General features: G+C 39.1%; 1 protein-coding gene across 9 annotated transcripts in view; it reads left to right on the top strand.

Annotated features, from left to right (window-relative positions):
- Positions 1-18110, top strand: part of TUB (TUB bipartite transcription factor) — a 120001-nt gene that overhangs the window by 98464 nt on the left and 3427 nt on the right. For 5 of the 9 annotated variants that reach the window (XM_071762487.1, XM_071762482.1, XM_071762485.1 and 2 more), the window contains 4 exons: positions 956-1070; positions 5810-5908; positions 6310-6481; positions 6860-8662. In XM_071762487.1, the coding sequence (XP_071618588.1) occupies positions 956-1070; positions 5810-5908; positions 6310-6481; positions 6860-6993 (520 nt within the window). In that variant the 3' untranslated portion in view covers positions 6994-8662. Of the gene's footprint in view, positions 1-955; positions 1071-5809; positions 5909-6309; positions 6482-6859; positions 8663-16036; positions 16155-18110 lie in introns of those variants that run through there. The other 4 variants (XM_071762491.1, XM_071762489.1, XM_071762484.1 and 1 more) reach the window with 3 other exon arrangements.

Raw genomic sequence — 18110 nt, 5'->3', positions numbered from 1 at the left:
TATCCAAGGCATGTTTTCAACATGTCCCAAGTATTTACGAGATGACAATTCATTAAAAGTCAGTGGTACTGTTCTTAATTGCTCCAAGGCCAGGTTCTCAAGGGTTTGTGAGCACAGCTTATCTTGATGGAATTTTCAGAAGTACATGATTGTGTCTAGCCTCCATTGATATAAACACCTTGGAATGGAAGTTCTTTCAGGCAGTTTGAAAATCTCTTTGGTTTTGCCCATTTAAGATCCTAATTATTTACAAGTAGTGGAATCCTTTCAGAACCACTGGGTTTTTTTTCTGTCACCCCATCATACATCAGTCTGTTGCTGATACCTATGTGAAGCCTCTCAGATACATGTTTAGGTCATCTGTGCCTGAGGAAAGAGACTGTGCTGCTAATTGCCACTGGACTGCCTGGATCTCAGAACTTAATGTGCTATTTATTGCAGGGCAGACACAAAATGAGAATAATGTGGGTTTAATGTGTTCTAAGTTGTATTTTGTGCTCTCTAATGTGATTTGCATAGGAAAGACTGATTTTATTTATAACTTTATGAAAATCACTTTCTGTATTCTAATGGAGTTAATGGTTGGGTAAGAAAGCAGTTTTGTAGAGAGGAAGCAAATATAGTTAAATTATTTTTAAAATATTAAAAACCAAGCAAATAAACAAAACAACCCCACCTGAGTGTTTAGCTATTGCTTTCTTGAATTTACTAGTTTGCAAGATGTCATGAGAAGTCTCCAGTGTAATAATAAGGGACCTTTAGTATATTCTGCTGTAGTGCACCTTTACATTTTGTTACTGCCTTTAGTCCAGGAGTTACCATTTGGCTGGGATTGGAATTACCAACTATTTGTACTTGTTACTGTCTTTTCTTTAGGGCTACAATGCAGTGAAGGATAAATGTCTCAGGCAGCATTACTGACAAATGGTGATTGGATTTTCCATTTTTTTGATAGATCAAATCTTATGGGAACTAAGTTTACAGTTTATGACAATGGAGTAAATCCAATAAAAACAACATCAACCCTGGAGGCGACTGTCCTGCGTCAGGAGCTGGCTGCCATTTGTTATGTAAGTACTGCTCATGGGCAAAAGAGGCAAGAAAGGGCAGTTCAGTTTCTGGAGTAGCATAGAGAATTTCCTTCTCACTTCTGATTATGTAAATCAGTATTCATACTTCTGTGTAACCAAACAGCTGATCTTCACTAGAGAAAACCAGGAAATTCAGTGGAAAGTAGAGGTGAAAAATGTGCGTAGAACAAGGTTGCTCAGTTCTCACTTTTGGTCAGAAGGAATTGTAGTCTTTGGTGAGGAACTGTAATCTTCTCATAACCCTTCACAGCCTGCAGGAGCCATCTGAGGGAGCCTCTGCATTACTGCATTGAAGTATGATCAATTGTAATGGCATTTTGGAGGAGGCCTCTGATCCAAAACACAGGTAGCTGCAGGTCTGCAGCTGAGCTATGGGAATAAAAACTCTAAAACTCCTTTCTACTGGGAAAAAAAAAACCCTTAAAGAAAATGCTCTTATCAAGGATGCCTGGAGCTCTGTCAGGTGGAGGTCCAGCCAGCCCAGTGCATCCCTGGGCACACACAGAACGCACTCCTGGAAGTGTCAGCTTCAGGATGCAGGGAGCAATGCACCCGGGAGCCTTAGAGGAGAAAGAAAGCAGAAATCCATCCTTTCCTTGCAAAGTGCAGAGAGCACTGAGGGGTGGCAGTAATAACTGCTAATGTGTTCTTTTCCAGCTGCAGGTTTTCTGTGAATATAGTAAACATGGTGTGTTTGCTCGTGTGTGCAATTACCCTAACACACGGCCCATGGCTGCAGACACACTCATATCCCCACATTCCTGTTGGATTTGAAACTCTTAGTGAATTTCAGAAAATCCAGCTAACAGGATTTAACTAGAACGTCTAGTATTTGATGTCAGTCTAGCGTTTAACTGAAGCTTCAGTAGGAACTGTGAAGAACTTGCCTATTTAATAAAAGGTAAACTCACTGGTTTACATAGGAGGGCATTCCCTGGAGCTAGGTAACTAGTCTACTGGTGCAAACTTGAAATATAAGGAGTAAACAAAAGATGGTTTAAAAAAAAAGCTAAATATTAAAAAATGTCGGCGTTTTTTGTGTAATTCAATAACTTTTGAACTGTTCTGAGGAATACAGAACTGAACTGAAGAATACAAATAAAACCCTCAGTTGTAGTCAGCAGAGGAAGCGAGAAGTGTGAGTGTTGGAAAGAACAGAACCAGGACCACTGGAGAATGTGTCTAAGACACGCTACTTTTAGGTCTGTTGTGAGATCAACTGCTTACAACTTGTACATTTCTGTAACAAAATGACTCGTTTTGTTGATATTTTGATACTCATGGATAAAGGCAGCAGGCTTGCAGGTGTGCTATGGCCAGAGGACAGAAGGAAAACACTAGCCAGGTTTGCTAAAGTGAGATGATTGTTCCTGGCTGCAGCAGAACCGCAGCAAAGAATGCCAGAAAGAGCACTCCTAAACCACCCTTGTCCTAAGGTAACCTTTCAGTTCCTGCCTCGAGATTTATCCTGCAGCAAAAAATACAATAAACAATACATTTGAAAGCACCACTGTGCCTTTTGCTGTTTCTCAGCTCATTTGATCAGGTACCCATCTGAAGAGCAAGTTGTACCTGCTTCCACCAACTTACTGAGCCTGACCTGTGGAATCACCTCTCTGCTTTATACAGGCAGAAGGTGGTGGTGAGTGTTTTCAGCTCTGGGATAAATGTGTTGAGAACTCTCATTGTGGAGCTCACCTTATGGCATATTTCAAGCAGCAGGAATAAAACTGGGGCAGGGATGAGTTTTACCAGATGCTGTTGACCATTTTGACTCTGTCTGCCTGCTGCTGGCTGAGCAATGTATTAATAAACCACCAGCAGCACCTAATGGCTGATCTCAGAATCGCTTGGCAGGCTCTGAAGCAGGGAGGTATAACTCGAGTATTTGCAGCAGGGTTTTATGTGCTGGACTCCTTTGTATCTGTGTCCTCCAATTCAGTTTGTGTCAGATTCTGCAGGCAGGGGGCTCAGCTGATACTGTGAGGTGTCACTCAGGTTTCAGGAAAGCAATAAAGCTTCATGTTTCCAGCCAGGTCTCAATCACTTGCACTCAGCATCAGTGGAGTGGGTTCTGTTGCTCTGGTTTCTGTGGCCTGCTGGGTTCTGCAGGCTGGGGTAAGGACAGGGCACAGCTGTGGGAATTGAGTCCAGAAAGGAAAGTGGCTGAAACTGGGGTAGTCAACTCATGGAGCTCCTGGGACCTGCTGGGATATTACACCTCACTGCTTTTATCCTGCCAGCTGTTGCTACCATAGCAAAATGCTTACACGTTTTTATGAAAGTGTGTAGGATTTTAAAAGCAACCCTGGAGTGAGGCACTTTGTTCTTTTGGTCTGGATTATGGTGACACAGGCTTGCAGGATCAGTGCACTTGTTGGGCTCAGACACAGAGTGCAGATTCTGAGCAGTGCTGGGCCAGGTCCTTAGCAGATTTTAGACACTGCTGTTGCTGGTTGGGTCAATAGAGCCCTGTCAGCTAACAACTCTTATTTTGTGTTCCTCTGTAAACTAAGACTATCCATGACATTAAAATGGTGTGAAATCAGAATCTGGCCTATGTTCCCCAAATAATGCCATTTGTAGTCTTGTATTTTCACACACAAAATGGTAGGGGATATAAATAAAAGAGAAGCAGGGAATGAGATGAGATGATGTATCAGGGGAGTTAATTTTATTTGGATGCAGGTAGATTAGAAAGGTCTGATCTTAGTTAAAGCTCCTCTTTTGTCCCTACTGTTTCCTTGTATATTCCATGTTTGTAGAATTTCAATTCTGTATCTTGATTTTAGCAAAAGGGTAGCATTTGCCAATAGAATGTTTGAGATAATTGGTGATTGATGTAACGTGCATCTAGAAACCATTCCCTTATCATTTGATTTTAGTCTTTCAGAGTACATCCAAAGATTATAATTATATTTTTTCAGTGATCCTACAGCTTGTTGGGAGGGAAGTGAGCAATACCTTGAGCTGTATCTTTAACCAATCCATATCTAAATTATTTTATATGGCATAACTGCAGCTTGATGAGAAGACGAGCTTGTAAGGCATTGCAGAGAAGTCAATAGTTAGTGGAAAATAAGCATAAGCATGAATCTTTTATTTGAAATTGTCCTCTGCTGTGCTGAGTCTCTCCTGCTTTTAAAATCTGCTGGAAGTAATTTTTAGATTGAGTCTCACCATGATGCAGAACCAAGTATACACTTCCAGCTGAACTGATAACAGGGGTTTACTCTGCCAAAGGCTATGGCATAAATGATTCAGAAAAGAGGCAGAATCTTCCCCTTTATTTATATAGTTATGAAGATATATGAATACACCTGGATTGCTTCAACAGTAGTCAGTGAAATAACTCAGTGGAATTTTTCTTGCATGCATGAAAATCTTTTTAGTGAGCTGTGTAAAACCTCCAGATGGTTTTCTGAGACAACCAAAGCTATTTCAAAGGTCTGATGGATGACAAAACTTCTGCACAAGTGAATTTTAGGCATGCATTTTCAGATGCTTCCAGTGAGTTTAGATGTGGGGATTTTTGCTTGTAAAAGTAGAGATGTTTTTAAAAGCTTAATGTTCCTTAAAATTAGGACATTTTAATTGAATATATAAAAGCAAAGACTTCTGAATGTCCCAGTGGTAGAGCCACATCAGCTGGAGCCTGGGGGTGTCCAGTTCTTGGCATCTTTTGGTACATTGCTGGGAATAGTGCCAATGGGAATTTCCTTCCTGAGGTTCCTTAATGTGTGTCCCCAGCCCTTCACTTGGAAAAATAGAGGGGAAAAAATCATGTAACTGGGGGAAAAAACAACGAAAAAAACCCCATGATGGACTTTCAGAAGCATCTGTTTCATTTACTGGAGTTAATGCTGAAATAGGCAGCTAAGTTTTACTGAGTGGATTGGAAAATATCACCTTTTTCAGAAGCAGATGATGAGTTACTGAAACACTTAGTTGCTTCTGTGGAAAAAAAAAAAAGCCACTGATAAAAATAAGACTTCAAGCTTACTTAGATCTTTAGTCATGTTTTGAGAGGATAGTGCCATATTGGAATTCATTTGTGAAAAGCTGGTCAGAAAGGCACGTTTCATGGAGGAACTTGTATTTTCCATGTTTTGGTTTTTTTGCTGCCCGTGTTGTTTCTTCACTTTCTCTGACTTCATAGCTCAAAAATTTGCATTCATGCTAATGTATTTGTTTTTTACCATGCTCATCTCTAAGCATAACATATCTGGAGACTTGGAAAACCACAGCACTGGTAGCAGATGCTCCTACTGGCAGCTTTTTCTTGTTTGCTTTTTTGCTGGCTCTGGAATAAATTGAGTTGGTCCCATATATTTAATTTTGTTTTTCATAAAAATGTATGACTCCATTTTATGATTTTTAAATTACAACTACTTTATTTTGGGATCTAGCAGTGGCCAAGCAATCTGGTTAGTTCATATCCTTTTTTTAACAAAGGAATTTTTTTTTTAGTTGTATTAAGGTTGCTGGCAGCCAGTGCTAGGAGTGTTTTTTGAAACCTTTCTATTTCCATTTTCCCTGTTGTCGGAGCTTCAAAGACAAAGCTAGAATGTTTGGCAGTGCCAATGAAGGTAGGAATTTCAAGATGTTTTTTGTCTTAATGCACAAATAAGTTCCCTGGGCTGCCACTGTGTCTCTCTGTTGCAGAAATTAACTTTAAGAATACAGAACATGATGATCTCTTCTCTAAACATTTTCAGGAAACAAATGTCTTGGGGTTTAAAGGACCTCGTAAAATGAGTGTGATCATACCAGGAATGAATATGGACCATGAAAGAGTTTCCATCAGACCACGAAATGTAAGTCATCAGTCAACAATAAAAATTACTTGAATTTTTTTTCAGTTAGAGTTGTTTGTTTTGCATTTTTGAAGCTTTAGAGGTAAAAAAAAAAAAAAAGTATTTGAACAATTGCAGAACAGTGGGATGCATGACTAGTTTTGTGACTCACAAAAGCACTACAAACAATAATGTATTTTGATAACAAAAGGTGCAACTTTTTCCAAACTGTGGAAAGAACTTGAATGCACATTTGCATTAAGGTACTCAGAGGTCTATGTTTCATTTGAAGATGCTGTTTTGAGGGCTGAGGGTGACATTTTAGTCTTAGGGCTAGGATTTATGAAGAGGGGTTTTTTTGTGACTTTTTTTTTTGTCTGGTGAGAGTGGTAAACTGAAGTATGTATCTGTGATGTGTGCAGGAACATGAGACACTTCTTGCAAGATGGCAGAACAAAAATACAGAGAGTGTCATTGAATTGCATAATAAAACACCAGTCTGGAATGATGACACCCAGTCCTATGTTTTAAATTTCCATGGTCGAGTCACACAAGCCTCAGTGAAAAATTTCCAAATTATTCATGATAATGATCGTAAGTACAGCTCTTTCTCTCTCTCTTTCTCTCTAATGTGTAGAAAAAGTACTGCATGCACAGCCTGACAGTTATGGGAAACTTGGCACTAGGTCTAAATAAAGGTCTTGAACATTTTACAGAGCAATTTTCTCTCTGTGTTTGAGAAAAACATTTTTTATCTGTGTAACTTTATCACTCAACACTTCCTCACTCAAGCTATTCTTGCTTCTCTCAGGATATCCCCCTGCACACCCCCCTGCATCAGTCAGTGTTTGATGAGTGCACATCTTTCCTTTGTTCAGCTGGGCCAGGGGCTGATGTGGGATAAATACAAATTTAGTCATTTTTTTGCAAACAAAAATAATGCTTTGTCACTTTTTATGACCTCTCTTGCAGCTGACTATATAGTGATGCAGTTTGGCCGGGTGGCTGAGGATGTCTTCACCATGGACTACAACTACCCAATGTGTGCACTGCAAGCCTTTGCTATTGCCCTTTCAAGTTTTGACAGCAAGCTGGCTTGTGAGTAAAGGGGCCTGGGTGAGCATCCTCTCAAAGGAAGCAGTTTGCCATAAGATTCCCAGTTCTGCTGGTGTCACTTATGATCCATACTAAACAGGGCAGGGAAAATGCAGTTGTGGAGGACCACTCTGTTGCTGAAGAGAAAGTAAAAGGAATCTTCTAAAAATTCAGGACATTCAGGAAATAATATTTTTCCTTTTTTTTTTTTCTGTCATGTTTTTCTGGAAGTGGCATCAAAGTTTGTGTAAATAGAAGTTCTATCTCATGACCTTGATTATGTTATGGAGATGTGCCATGATGTACTGTACCGTGGCTCTCATAGCACCAGTACAAGGGTCTCTTTTTTAAATCCAGAAAGGGCGTGCACGCTCGAAAAAATTTCTTTTTACATTTAAGAATGATTCTGAGGCTGCAATCGTACCTCAAGGTTGCATTCCTACATCGACTAATCAGAGCTCCACATCATCCAACGTAAAAGAAAGATGCACTTTTTTTTTGATTTTGCAAGGATCTCGTGTAGTATAAAGCCAAGTCTGAGGGTTGAAAACCTATACTGGACTGAACTTGATGCATTGCTATTGTGTATGTAGAAGGGCATGATGAATTTTAATTGCAGTAGGAGGAAACAGAGAAGTAGAAAGCACAAAATAATGTTGCACAAGTCACTTGAATTCTAAGCTGTCATTATGTTCTAACATCTCTATGCTTTTTAATTTGTTTCAAATGAAAATGTATTTGGAGTACAGAGAAGGAAAAGGAAAATGTCTAGATGCCAAGAAAGCATAACTTATGTTGAGTTTGGCATGTCGTGTGTTGAGAATTTATATCCTTGTATTGCTGTGGCAGTTCAAACACATATTTTGTATGAAGTGATATAAACAGTTGGATAAAGGCTCTCTGCAGAGAATCTTATTATTTTGAACAGGCTGTGTAAAGCTGAGGAAGGTAAATGGAAATATTTTATTAAATCTGTCTGGCCTTTTGCAATTTTACAATTTGTTGATTGCATTTTTTGAACTTTCAGCAACAACAACTTTTCATTTTTATTTCCAATTGTAAGAATGCTTGAAATCGACCGAAACTGTGTATGTTGTTCTCTAATGTAAATGTGCCAGCTACTGAGCTAAATCCTTCTAGGCAAATATACTGTATGCTGCATACAAATGAGACACTGGCAGGACACAGAATAGTTTAAAATAGTGTGGATGTTTTGTTTCTTTTTTCCCTGATTTATCTGGAATACACAAACAAACACCATTTCCAAACATAAGCAAAGAACAAGCGATTCTCGCCTCTTCTGACCATCTCAAAAGCCAAGAGCTGCAACTGAAAGCACACTGTAAAATGCCTTTAAAATAATGAGTCTTTCTGCATTGTTACCCTAAACAGCACACAAAGTAATAGAATTCTTATGTAGTTCACCAGAAAGATAGAGAAATGTGAGTAAAGTGAAGAAGTAGTTGTGTTTTGTATGGTGTGTATTTACATCCTCCTTTTTACTCTTTATAGACTCTTGCATTGCACAACCAAAGGTTATGTAATGAGAAAATGAGATCAAATCTGTGTGCCTCATAGCTGTCAGTCCCTTTTTGACTATAGGGGACAGGCCATAAGGAGAGGTTGTGCCATTTGGACTGTATAATTTCAACTAATAAAAGAAATGCGCTCTCTTCTTCACATTTGCCTTCAGGTCTCATTCCCAGACCCACAGACAATGAAATCTCAGCTAAACAATGCAAATAAGCAAATGTCAGCATTTTTTCTAATCTTTTTAAAATTTATGGACAAAAGTCTGCTGGCTTTGAACGGTATTTTGTTGATGGACTCAGCCTGTCAAATGTCATCTTTAAATAACAAGAGGTTCTGTCATTTTTCTTTAAACTTTTTTTCAAGAAATCTTTCCATGCAGTGGTATAAAATGTAAAGACACCTTTTGTTTGAGAGAAGTGAGCAGTCAGTTCCCTCAGTGAATGATCAAAATGATGTCATGAGCTGCAGTGGGATACTTGGGCTTTGTCTTCCCCTGTAGTTGGTGATTTCCCACCACTTTACATCCCTATCCATGATCTCACTTCAAATTTTAACAGAGAGGGTCCTTGGTTACCTGGTGCCAACCTTTAAAAACTAGATCCAACCATAACCAGAATTTTTTGTTTAGACTACAGTGAAACCAGCCAGGAATTCCCACTGCTGGCATCTAGGTGGGATGTGGATTTCAAGAACTCTACAGCATGGGAACAGATGGATCTGCATGGCTTTAATTCTGTGCCTCACCAGTCATATGTTTTCTTTAATGCCTGAGAAGGTGACACCTGACACAGCTTTCTGCCTCTTTTTGTGCACAACACTGTGTCAAAGGAACAAAGTGTATTATGGTACAAATATACAATCTGTTGGCTTTATTAGTGGAGTTGGTTTATGAAGGGTTATTTTAAATGCAGATCCTAACAATGGGCTGACTTGCATCATGGTCCCACAGGGATTTGGCACGGAAAGGAAACTCGTGTGCAGTGAACTCCTGCACAAGGGTGAGAATGAGGGCTGGGGAAAGCAGAGAGTTCAGCCTCTTGGAATGGTTTTGCTGCCAGCACATTGTGTAACTTCACTTTCACTGCATGTTCTTCCCAGCTAGGTATAAACATACCTTGGACCTGTAAGCATGCCAGGAGGAAAGTGGTGACTCAAATTCCCATCATCTCAAATTCCAATCAGGATCATACAAGGGACATCAGCCAAAGAGCTTCTGAGGAAAAAGTCCCCACCATAAGTTGAGGTCACTAGAGGGGGATGTTAAGCTGAGGCTAAGGAATGAGGAGCTCTCATTAAATCTGGTTCAGTTACAATAGGATTTGTCACTAGTGGCCTTTGCCAAAATCCTAATTCCTCAGAGTTGCTGAGCAAGGCACTGGGTTCTTCTGAGTCTCACTTGGGCATCAGCATCTGCCCTGAAAGCTGCTGCTTTTGCAGTGGCACACTCATAACAGCAGCAGCTTCTGCAGGGCCTGAATATCAATGTGCAACAGGGCATAGCCTTGTTTGCTTAGTGTGACAAAGAATGTAATGGTGGTGAGCTGTGTATTTCCTTCACATAGTCCTAGTGAGTGTTTGGATGTTATTTGAAGTCCCAATATCAATGATTTCTGCATCTGTTGTTGACTTTGGCAGAGAGTTGTAAACAGATTCCTTGCCTGAATTGCTTATAGGCAAATACTGCATGCTTTAATGAGAGTTCTTAATCTAACTTGTCACTCTGTTTACATCAAACAGTTTCTTCCTGGCCCTTTATCTAATTTTCTTCATCTCTGATGTTCTCATTCTCCCTTTATCTTTTCTTTAAGGGTGTGTAACTCAGAAGTGTTTATTTTGACAATATTATTTAGTGATCTCGTCACAGATGAATAATGCCTTTGGTGCACATCCAGTGATGCTTCTATAATAGAAGCCTTATCAGAGGGGTGAATTTGGCCCTTTGGCTTTGCAGTAAAGTAAATTAACACATTAAAAGGTAGCAGATAAAAAAGCCTGCCTAAAATATAATCATAATTTTTCTCAGTAAACATTCTGTTACTAGAGTTTCCAAACCATTAGTAGCAAATCAATGAGCAGAACTGTCCACAAGCCCAGAGGCAGACAGATTCCCTTTGTAGTGCTGCCTTATTTCTCCTTTCTCAAAAGGTTGAAAGTGATTTTGTGAGCTGAAATGTGTAGCTGCCCTAAAATAGAGTTAATTTTTTAGAAGCTAGACATCGCTCCACTACTTTTGTAGGATAATAAATGGTACATAAAATAGTAATGTCATGGCCATTGTTACAAACTGTGGTGGTAAGAAGTCTGTGTGAGTGATTTTGTAATAATTACTGGACAACATCTCACTATTCAAGTTGCCTTTTAATAGTATGGAGTTCCCAGCTGGCTGTCCTCATGAAGTACTAGAACTGAAGGAGCTTTTGTAAAAACGGCTGTGAAGTAAAATCTAGTTAATGCACAATTTAAAAACATTACTGTGTAGTCAAATGACACCACTGAGTTTTATCGGTCATGATGATCCAATGTCATCAATGCAAACTCTCTGGTTTTGGTGAACAAAATGTTTTTATTGTTCATCTCACTTTGGATGAACAAAAGGAAGGGCTTTCAGCAAGCAGAAACATCAGTGGTCTCCAGCAGTACTAAGCATTAGACCTGCTTTTCTACCTTAGAAAGTCTTACGTCTATCTGGGTGCTTATTAAAAAAGAAGAAAATCAATCCAGTGCTTAGTATAGAAAATCACTCCCAGTTCTTGTCTCTTAGCTTTTTACAAATGTCATTATTAATTTATTATTGATTTCACATAAGGATACCAGGGCTGAGTGTCACACAGCATACAAAGAGTTCTTGCCCTGAAGAGATGATGACTCCAGATGAGTACCAGAACATTTTGTCTTTGATTATTTTGGTAGCATAAGATAAGGAGTTGCCTAGGGGGTTTGGCAGTTTCTGCTGATGTGTGGAAGGTATCCCAGGGAAGATTTTGTGTTTGTTCCTGTGGCATTCTAGCTCGTTCCCTCAGAGCATCCCATCCTTGTCCTAAATCATCATTTGGAAGATACTTCCTGGTTATATAGAAGCACCTTCCCATGAATAAAGTAGCTTGGCAAATATGGACAGCACATATAATAAAATAGCAGTCGCCTTTATTGGAATTATTGTCTGATGACTCTTGGATTTCTTAAAAGGCCTCATTTTGATTACTAGAAGAAAGTAGTTTTATACATACAAAGCTTGCATTAGAATTAATCTAACTGTAGATGCAGATTTCTCTTGTATGTGCTATTTAATGAAAGCATTATTTTCTTGTTCTTCTTGTATGAAATGTACCTTCCAGGGTTCTCCTCTGAAAGTGTTTGAATTTAATTATGTTGCTGTTTTTCAGTTCTTTCTGTTGCTTGCCCAGGAACTAAGAAAAGGATTTGCACAATTATCTCAGTGTTTTGGTATTTTGCCATCAACTATAGCTCAGTAGCTGATACACACAGATGCCTGTATATTGGATGAAAATGCATTAAAACTTATTTTATATGTTGTATTTTATTTAACTGCTTAGAAATTCTAGGTTCTTGCTTTTCCAGTCAGGGTATGTTTAGCCAAACCTTCACTGAGAAGGCTTCAGTTAACTGTCCTGAAACAGTTTAATGGAACCAGTTCAGAAGGATTATACTTTTTGAGAGAAAAGGAACCCTTCCTATTAACTTTATAACTGAATTACTCAGTAACACTGAAAGCTTATCATGGTTTTATTTGGCTAGAATGCCAGTTTGAAAATTACCCTGACAAAAGCTAGCTGGCCTGTGAACTGGAATGAAGTCCTGCTTGAAAGACAGAAGTTAGCAAGTACCAGTGAATATTGCTGCATCTGTTCTGTATTTAGTTACTTCTTTCATGCAAAAAAATTCCTGAGGAGTCATAAATCTGTGTTAACATCACCCTGATCTCTTTGGCTGTCTAACAGCTCTTTGAACACAGGTCTGGGAATCAGATCACCTGGGTTTTAATCCCAACTGACTGTGTTTGTGACTTTGTGTGTGTCTTGTGGCTGCTTTGTGCCTCAGTTCCAATGAGCTGAGTGTCCCCTTTCTACTGAGAAGATTCTCAGGAGTGTTTTGAGGCTGGTGGATGGCAGGTGTGGTTGGCATGCTAAGTATTAATTCTCACTGAAGGAATGACAGCAATATATGAACAGTTTTCTGCCACTTATGTAGAAACTGAATAGCTAACGAATTTCTTAGGATAAAATCTTGATACTATTAAATTCTACAGAAATCTTGTCAATTATTTCAATGAGGCTTGAATTTTTTACCTTGAGCCACTTCTATGGTCACTAAATGTGCAGAAAATAGAGGAAAGACAAACCAGCTGATACACTTTTCCTTCTCACAGTACTGTGGTGTTGGTTGCCTTTTAGTTTGCACCATCAAGTTGTTTTAAAACTGTTATTCCTGAACACATTGCAGGGGTTCAGTTAACAAAGCTGCCTTTTTATACTTTTATGGAGCAAAATGAGAATCTTGGCAGTTGTGCTGCAAATTGACTATTTGTGCTTTTGAAATGTTTTTTGATTTGTTTTGTTTTGTTTTTTCTTAGATGAGACTGAGCTGTTCAAAACTGTTACTGTAGACTTTGACTCTCTCATGCAGATCTGATTTAAAAACAATGAGTCTTATGGTTCCTGGCTGCCTTTATATTCACATGGGATGTTTACAATACAATCTGTTTCTCACGTTTGACCCTGTATCTCTGGCTTCTTACTGAGGTTATCCCAGTTGGCACAATGCCATTGGAAGTATCAGGAATATATAAAGCAAACTCTCTCAAAGTAACAAAATGCAATTTATAAGCATTTTTATAGATTTTTATCATTAAAATCTTGCTGATTTTAATGCTTACAGGTTGGGTGAAAGTACGAAGAAATTATTTTTTGAAAATTTTCTTTCCTTAAGCCTGTCTTGAAGCTTGAGCTCTCCTTTAAGCAGTGTATTCCTGATCCTGCAGCTCCATCTGTGCAGGTAGAATACAGTGAGGCCTCTGGAGGCTGCCAGGCTGCCTGGGAGCTGCCTGCTGCAGCAATCTGTCACTGTCATCAGCACACAGCAAGTGACGGGAGCTCCAAAGTCCTAACAAGAATTCACTTCCTAATTCTCATATCACTCTTAAACATCACCTAAGAAGTCGTGTAGCTGTCTTATATTGACTTACCAGGATGGATATTTTCATTCCCTTTGAATACTTTTAAATGCAATGCTTACCCTTTAGGCAAGTGTCATTTTATTGGACATTTAGTCTCAATGCCTTGGAGACTGTGATGTGATCACTTATTTTACCAATAGAGAAAATCTCACAAGTGCACAAACCCAGAGTCTGTTTTGTGGCACTGGGCTTAGGGAGAATTCCTGTCCTTTGAGGCTAGAAGGAGAACCCTGTTAATTCTGATGTGTCTTTAAAGGTTATGGTGGTTTTTTAGCTGTTTTTAGAATGTTTTCAAATATGTAGTCTGAGCTCAAAGGAAATAGTCTTTGAAGTAACTACAGGTCTATCAAGTTGATTTGGGTGTCTCTGCCAGCAGTTTTCTCAACTGACATGAGCAGTGCTTGATAGTCCTTCTGAAAAAACATAATGTACCTATTATAATAGGCTTTCCTTGGCTTTTGCCTTAGGATTTTGCTTTTTTTGTGCCCCACTACACTTATTTCTGAAGGTCAGCACTGCCAGTTGGAAACACAAATAGAGCAGTGTTTTCTACTAAAGTCTGCTCTTCATTTTGTGCTGCCTTACATGTGGAGATTGGATATTGGATACTGAAAATAGAAAATTTTAAGCTTAAAACCTCCAAAGATTTCTGGGCTAAATTACTAACTTTTAGTGCTATGTGCCTGGATTAACAGAGGGCTTTTATTCCAACCAGGAATTTCATTACTGGCAGAATAGTGTGTGCCATGTAAAATCAATGCTCTGGTTAGACACAGACAGCCCTGCCTCACCAAAATGGGATCATTTCCCTTTGAGGGAGAGAGGAGCTTTCTGTTGATACTTTTATGCTTACTGTAGCATCTTCCAACTTGTGGCCACTGTGTTAGGAAGTGTATTGGCCTTAACAAACATCCCCAAACAGAAACACCTCACACTGGTGCTGCAGTCAGGGAAGCCTTACAGCAGCTCAGGAGCAGCAGGTAAGTATTATTATACTTTTAATGGCAGTGAAGCTGTGATTTTATAAAAGCAAACAGGCAAAGCATCATGCATATTAATTTATGAGGATAGTCCAGAACAAACACAAGGGTCCTGGTCGAGTGTCAGGACCTGAAAGGTTGCTCAGCAAAGAACTGAGGTTCACCGAGTTCTCCTAAGTAAATGAACAGTGGGAGTTTAATTCCTAACTGTATTTATAGGGAGATTCAGTGTCATATAATGTAAGCTGAAATTACAAGAGTGCTGCATACTGTTAATTCTAGCTTCTGGTTTAAAGTAGGGCTACAGCAGTGATGTTTACTCTTACAAGATTTGTAACATCATCTTAACAGGCTGATTGTAGAATATTGCTCTTTAACTATAGTGGATTCTCAAGAGCTACTGAATTCTGTGACACCATGACAAGGATCTTTGTTGAATTTCTTTTTTTTTTTTTTTTTTTTTTTTTTTAAAGCCCTGTTTTCAAGAGTTCTGGTTCTTTTGTCTTTTGGACTATATAGCACAAGTCCATGAGGATGAATTTCTATTTAGTATTGCTTCAAATACTTCCTTGCAGGTGGTAGATGGCTTTCAGCTTCTTAGTAATCCGTGTTACTATAGTTTCCTTGTTTTAAACTCCCTGATTTCTTTTTTGTTTCCCATCTGTAACTTTCTCTCATTTCAAACAGTTTTTTCCATATGGAGACACTCCAGAAAGCTAAGTTAGTGAAACCTATAAAGTGAATGTCTGTGAATTAAAGTGTGCTAAATCCCTGTGTATATGTTCTCATTTGGAAGTAGGGTGGCCTTCAGTTCTGGTTGCATAATCCTCGGGGGGGGGGGGGGGGTGTCACATCGCAGAGTTCAAGGTTGTTGGTGAACTTTAAAGTGCAGGATGGGTTTCTGAACAATATACTGGAGAACATGTGAAGGGATTTTTACCCTTCTGTATTCTCTGAGTGGGAATTATGACTTAAAGTACAGCATTTCTAACAGTTGGCTCTTTGGGTTGTGCTTGCAGAGCTCAGCACCTACACACTAGAGGCCGTACTTCTGAAGTCATCTTTTTCTCTGCAGTGGTTTTCAGCCCTGATATATTGCCACCCACATGATGAATTTAAGCTTCCTGACAACAGTGTGCTTTCTTCCTTGGATTTTGTGGATGCCAGGGGTCTGGGCTAAAAGCATGGTTTACAAGTATAGCAGAGCGTGATGCTAGGGCTGTGGTGTAAATGATGCCGGTGTAACTAGGCTCATTTTTACAGTATCCATCATGGGTATGCTTGTTTCTCAGAAAATAATCTTCTTTTCTCTTTTTCTTCTTCATTTATATCTGCCTGGATCTGGAGGATGAGAGCCCCTTTTAGCATTCACGCAAGCAGCCACCATATAAGAGAACCTCCCACCACAGGTTTATTACGGATGGGTTTATCACTAAGCAATGCAGCTATCACATGCTCACTGTCATCCTGCTGTGTCACTGTGCATGTTTTCCCCCGTGTGCCGTTCCCACCCTGTCTGCTTGTCACCAGCCAGAGGACAATGCTGCAAAGATGTGCATGGAAGGCTGGCAAAGAAACTGCCGAACTGAAGCCCTTTAAGATACAGCTCTCCCAATACTGAAGAAAGAGCTCCTCCTGAAGGCAAAAACTGGCACCTGTGGCTCTTTCAGTTATTGGAACTTTTCACGTGTTTGCATTGCATAAAAGAACGGTTTTTTATTCTACTTGCACTATATTGAGCCCTAAGCCCCAGAAAAAGGAATACACAGTCAAAGCAGTACAGTCACAAGGGAACAAACAAAAGCAAATCAAGCTCAATTTAAAGCTGTGGAGGAACTCCAGGGTGCAGGCCAGGCAGGAGAAGGTGATGGGGGATGACAGCAGAGGGGTTTCTTGCCAGAGAACTGGTGCCCTGTTTGGCATCACTTAGTCCTGGATTTCAGTGGTCAGATAGACTGGGATGGTCACTGCTCATGTTGCATTACATCAGTAGGAACTCTGCTCATACCATTTGTTTCTCTCCTAAAGACCTTGCTTTATGGACAGATTTCTTCATGGTGACATTTTCAGACATTTATTTCTAGCTAGGGCCTAGTCCAAAGCCTGCTGGTGTAACCAAAGTTTTCTTTCTAACTTTTGCTGTGTCTCCATGATGCCACACTTGTTTGTGTCTAAAAGAGTCCTCATGTCTTCTTGTCTGCCTTTGTTAAAACTGGGTTTATCTGGATCTCAAAAATTGGGCCATATCGGTAAGAACACTTCAGAAAGTGGTTTGAAAGGGAGACCACATTGTATGCTCTTGCATACATCCCATAAAGGTTTGTTGACACTCACAGGGGGATCTGAAATGTCTACCAGTGATGAAAGTGACCTATTAATTGTGCTGTCATTTTCTGTGGTTGTCATTATTGCAGCTAAACAGGATGCTGATAATAGTTGCCCGTGTTTCAAGGGATAATACTGTGACCCTGCACAAGAATTAGCAAAACACCCAAGGAGTTTATCTAAGAAACAAAACACTTAGTGGGTTACTGTAAAATATGTATGAAAAAGAAAATTATTGCAGCTTTGTTAATTTTGTTAGTATCTTAAAAGTGTAAAATTATCTTCTTGTAATTAAGTTTATTTCAAATAAAAAAAAAATCTTGTACTAAATGATAGGAAAATAGGGTCATTTATATACAAAGCATAAAGGGGACATACAAACATGCCCCGTATGGCAGGATTCTTAGTATTAGGAGCAGGTTTAATTTATGACTTTTGCAGCATTTTCCTGTGTTAGATATTGCAAGTCTATGTGCCATGCACACACATATAGATACTTACAGAATTTTTAAAAAATTCCCTTGGTGATACCTGGTGACTACTCAGTCTTCCTTCCCTCTATTCACACTGACAGCATAAACCATTACATTAATTTATCTTGATGTTAATTATTGCAAAATATCTCAAAGATATTCTGTTATATGAAACTCCTAAAATAACTTTGAACATGTGAAATCTTTATGTGGAAAAGGTTAAAACAAAATCTCTTAAAATGTGTTCTATGTAAGGGTCTGTATTTATTACAGATAGCCATCTGCTCTTCCATTTTCCTTTCAGCTGACTTTGCACTGAGTCAATCTGTAACCCAGGATTAAAAGACTGAGGCTGTTGTTTCTCCTTTTTGAACAAAGAAAAATTATCTGTGGAGGATGCTTTGTAATTTAAAGTACCACAGAAAGTAAATACTGCAGATTCCTACTAGACACTGAACTGGACTATATTCCTCCAACTAATGACAGGCTGAAAAATCCAGTGTTTGAGAGCAGCTGTAGAAATACCCATTTTAGACAGTGTTGGACCTATATCTGCCTGTAAAGAAAAATACCTCTTTTTTTTTGAGAAATAGAAAATGTATGTACTATGCAAATGTTTCTGT

The sequence above is a fragment of the Heliangelus exortis genome, chromosome 18 (assembly GCF_036169615.1).
Source record: "Heliangelus exortis chromosome 18, bHelExo1.hap1, whole genome shotgun sequence".
In the NCBI taxonomy this organism is placed as follows: Eukaryota; Metazoa; Chordata; class Aves; order Apodiformes; family Trochilidae; genus Heliangelus; species Heliangelus exortis.
Note: the sequence above shows the minus strand (reverse complement) of the source record. Positions and strands in the feature narration are given on the sequence as shown.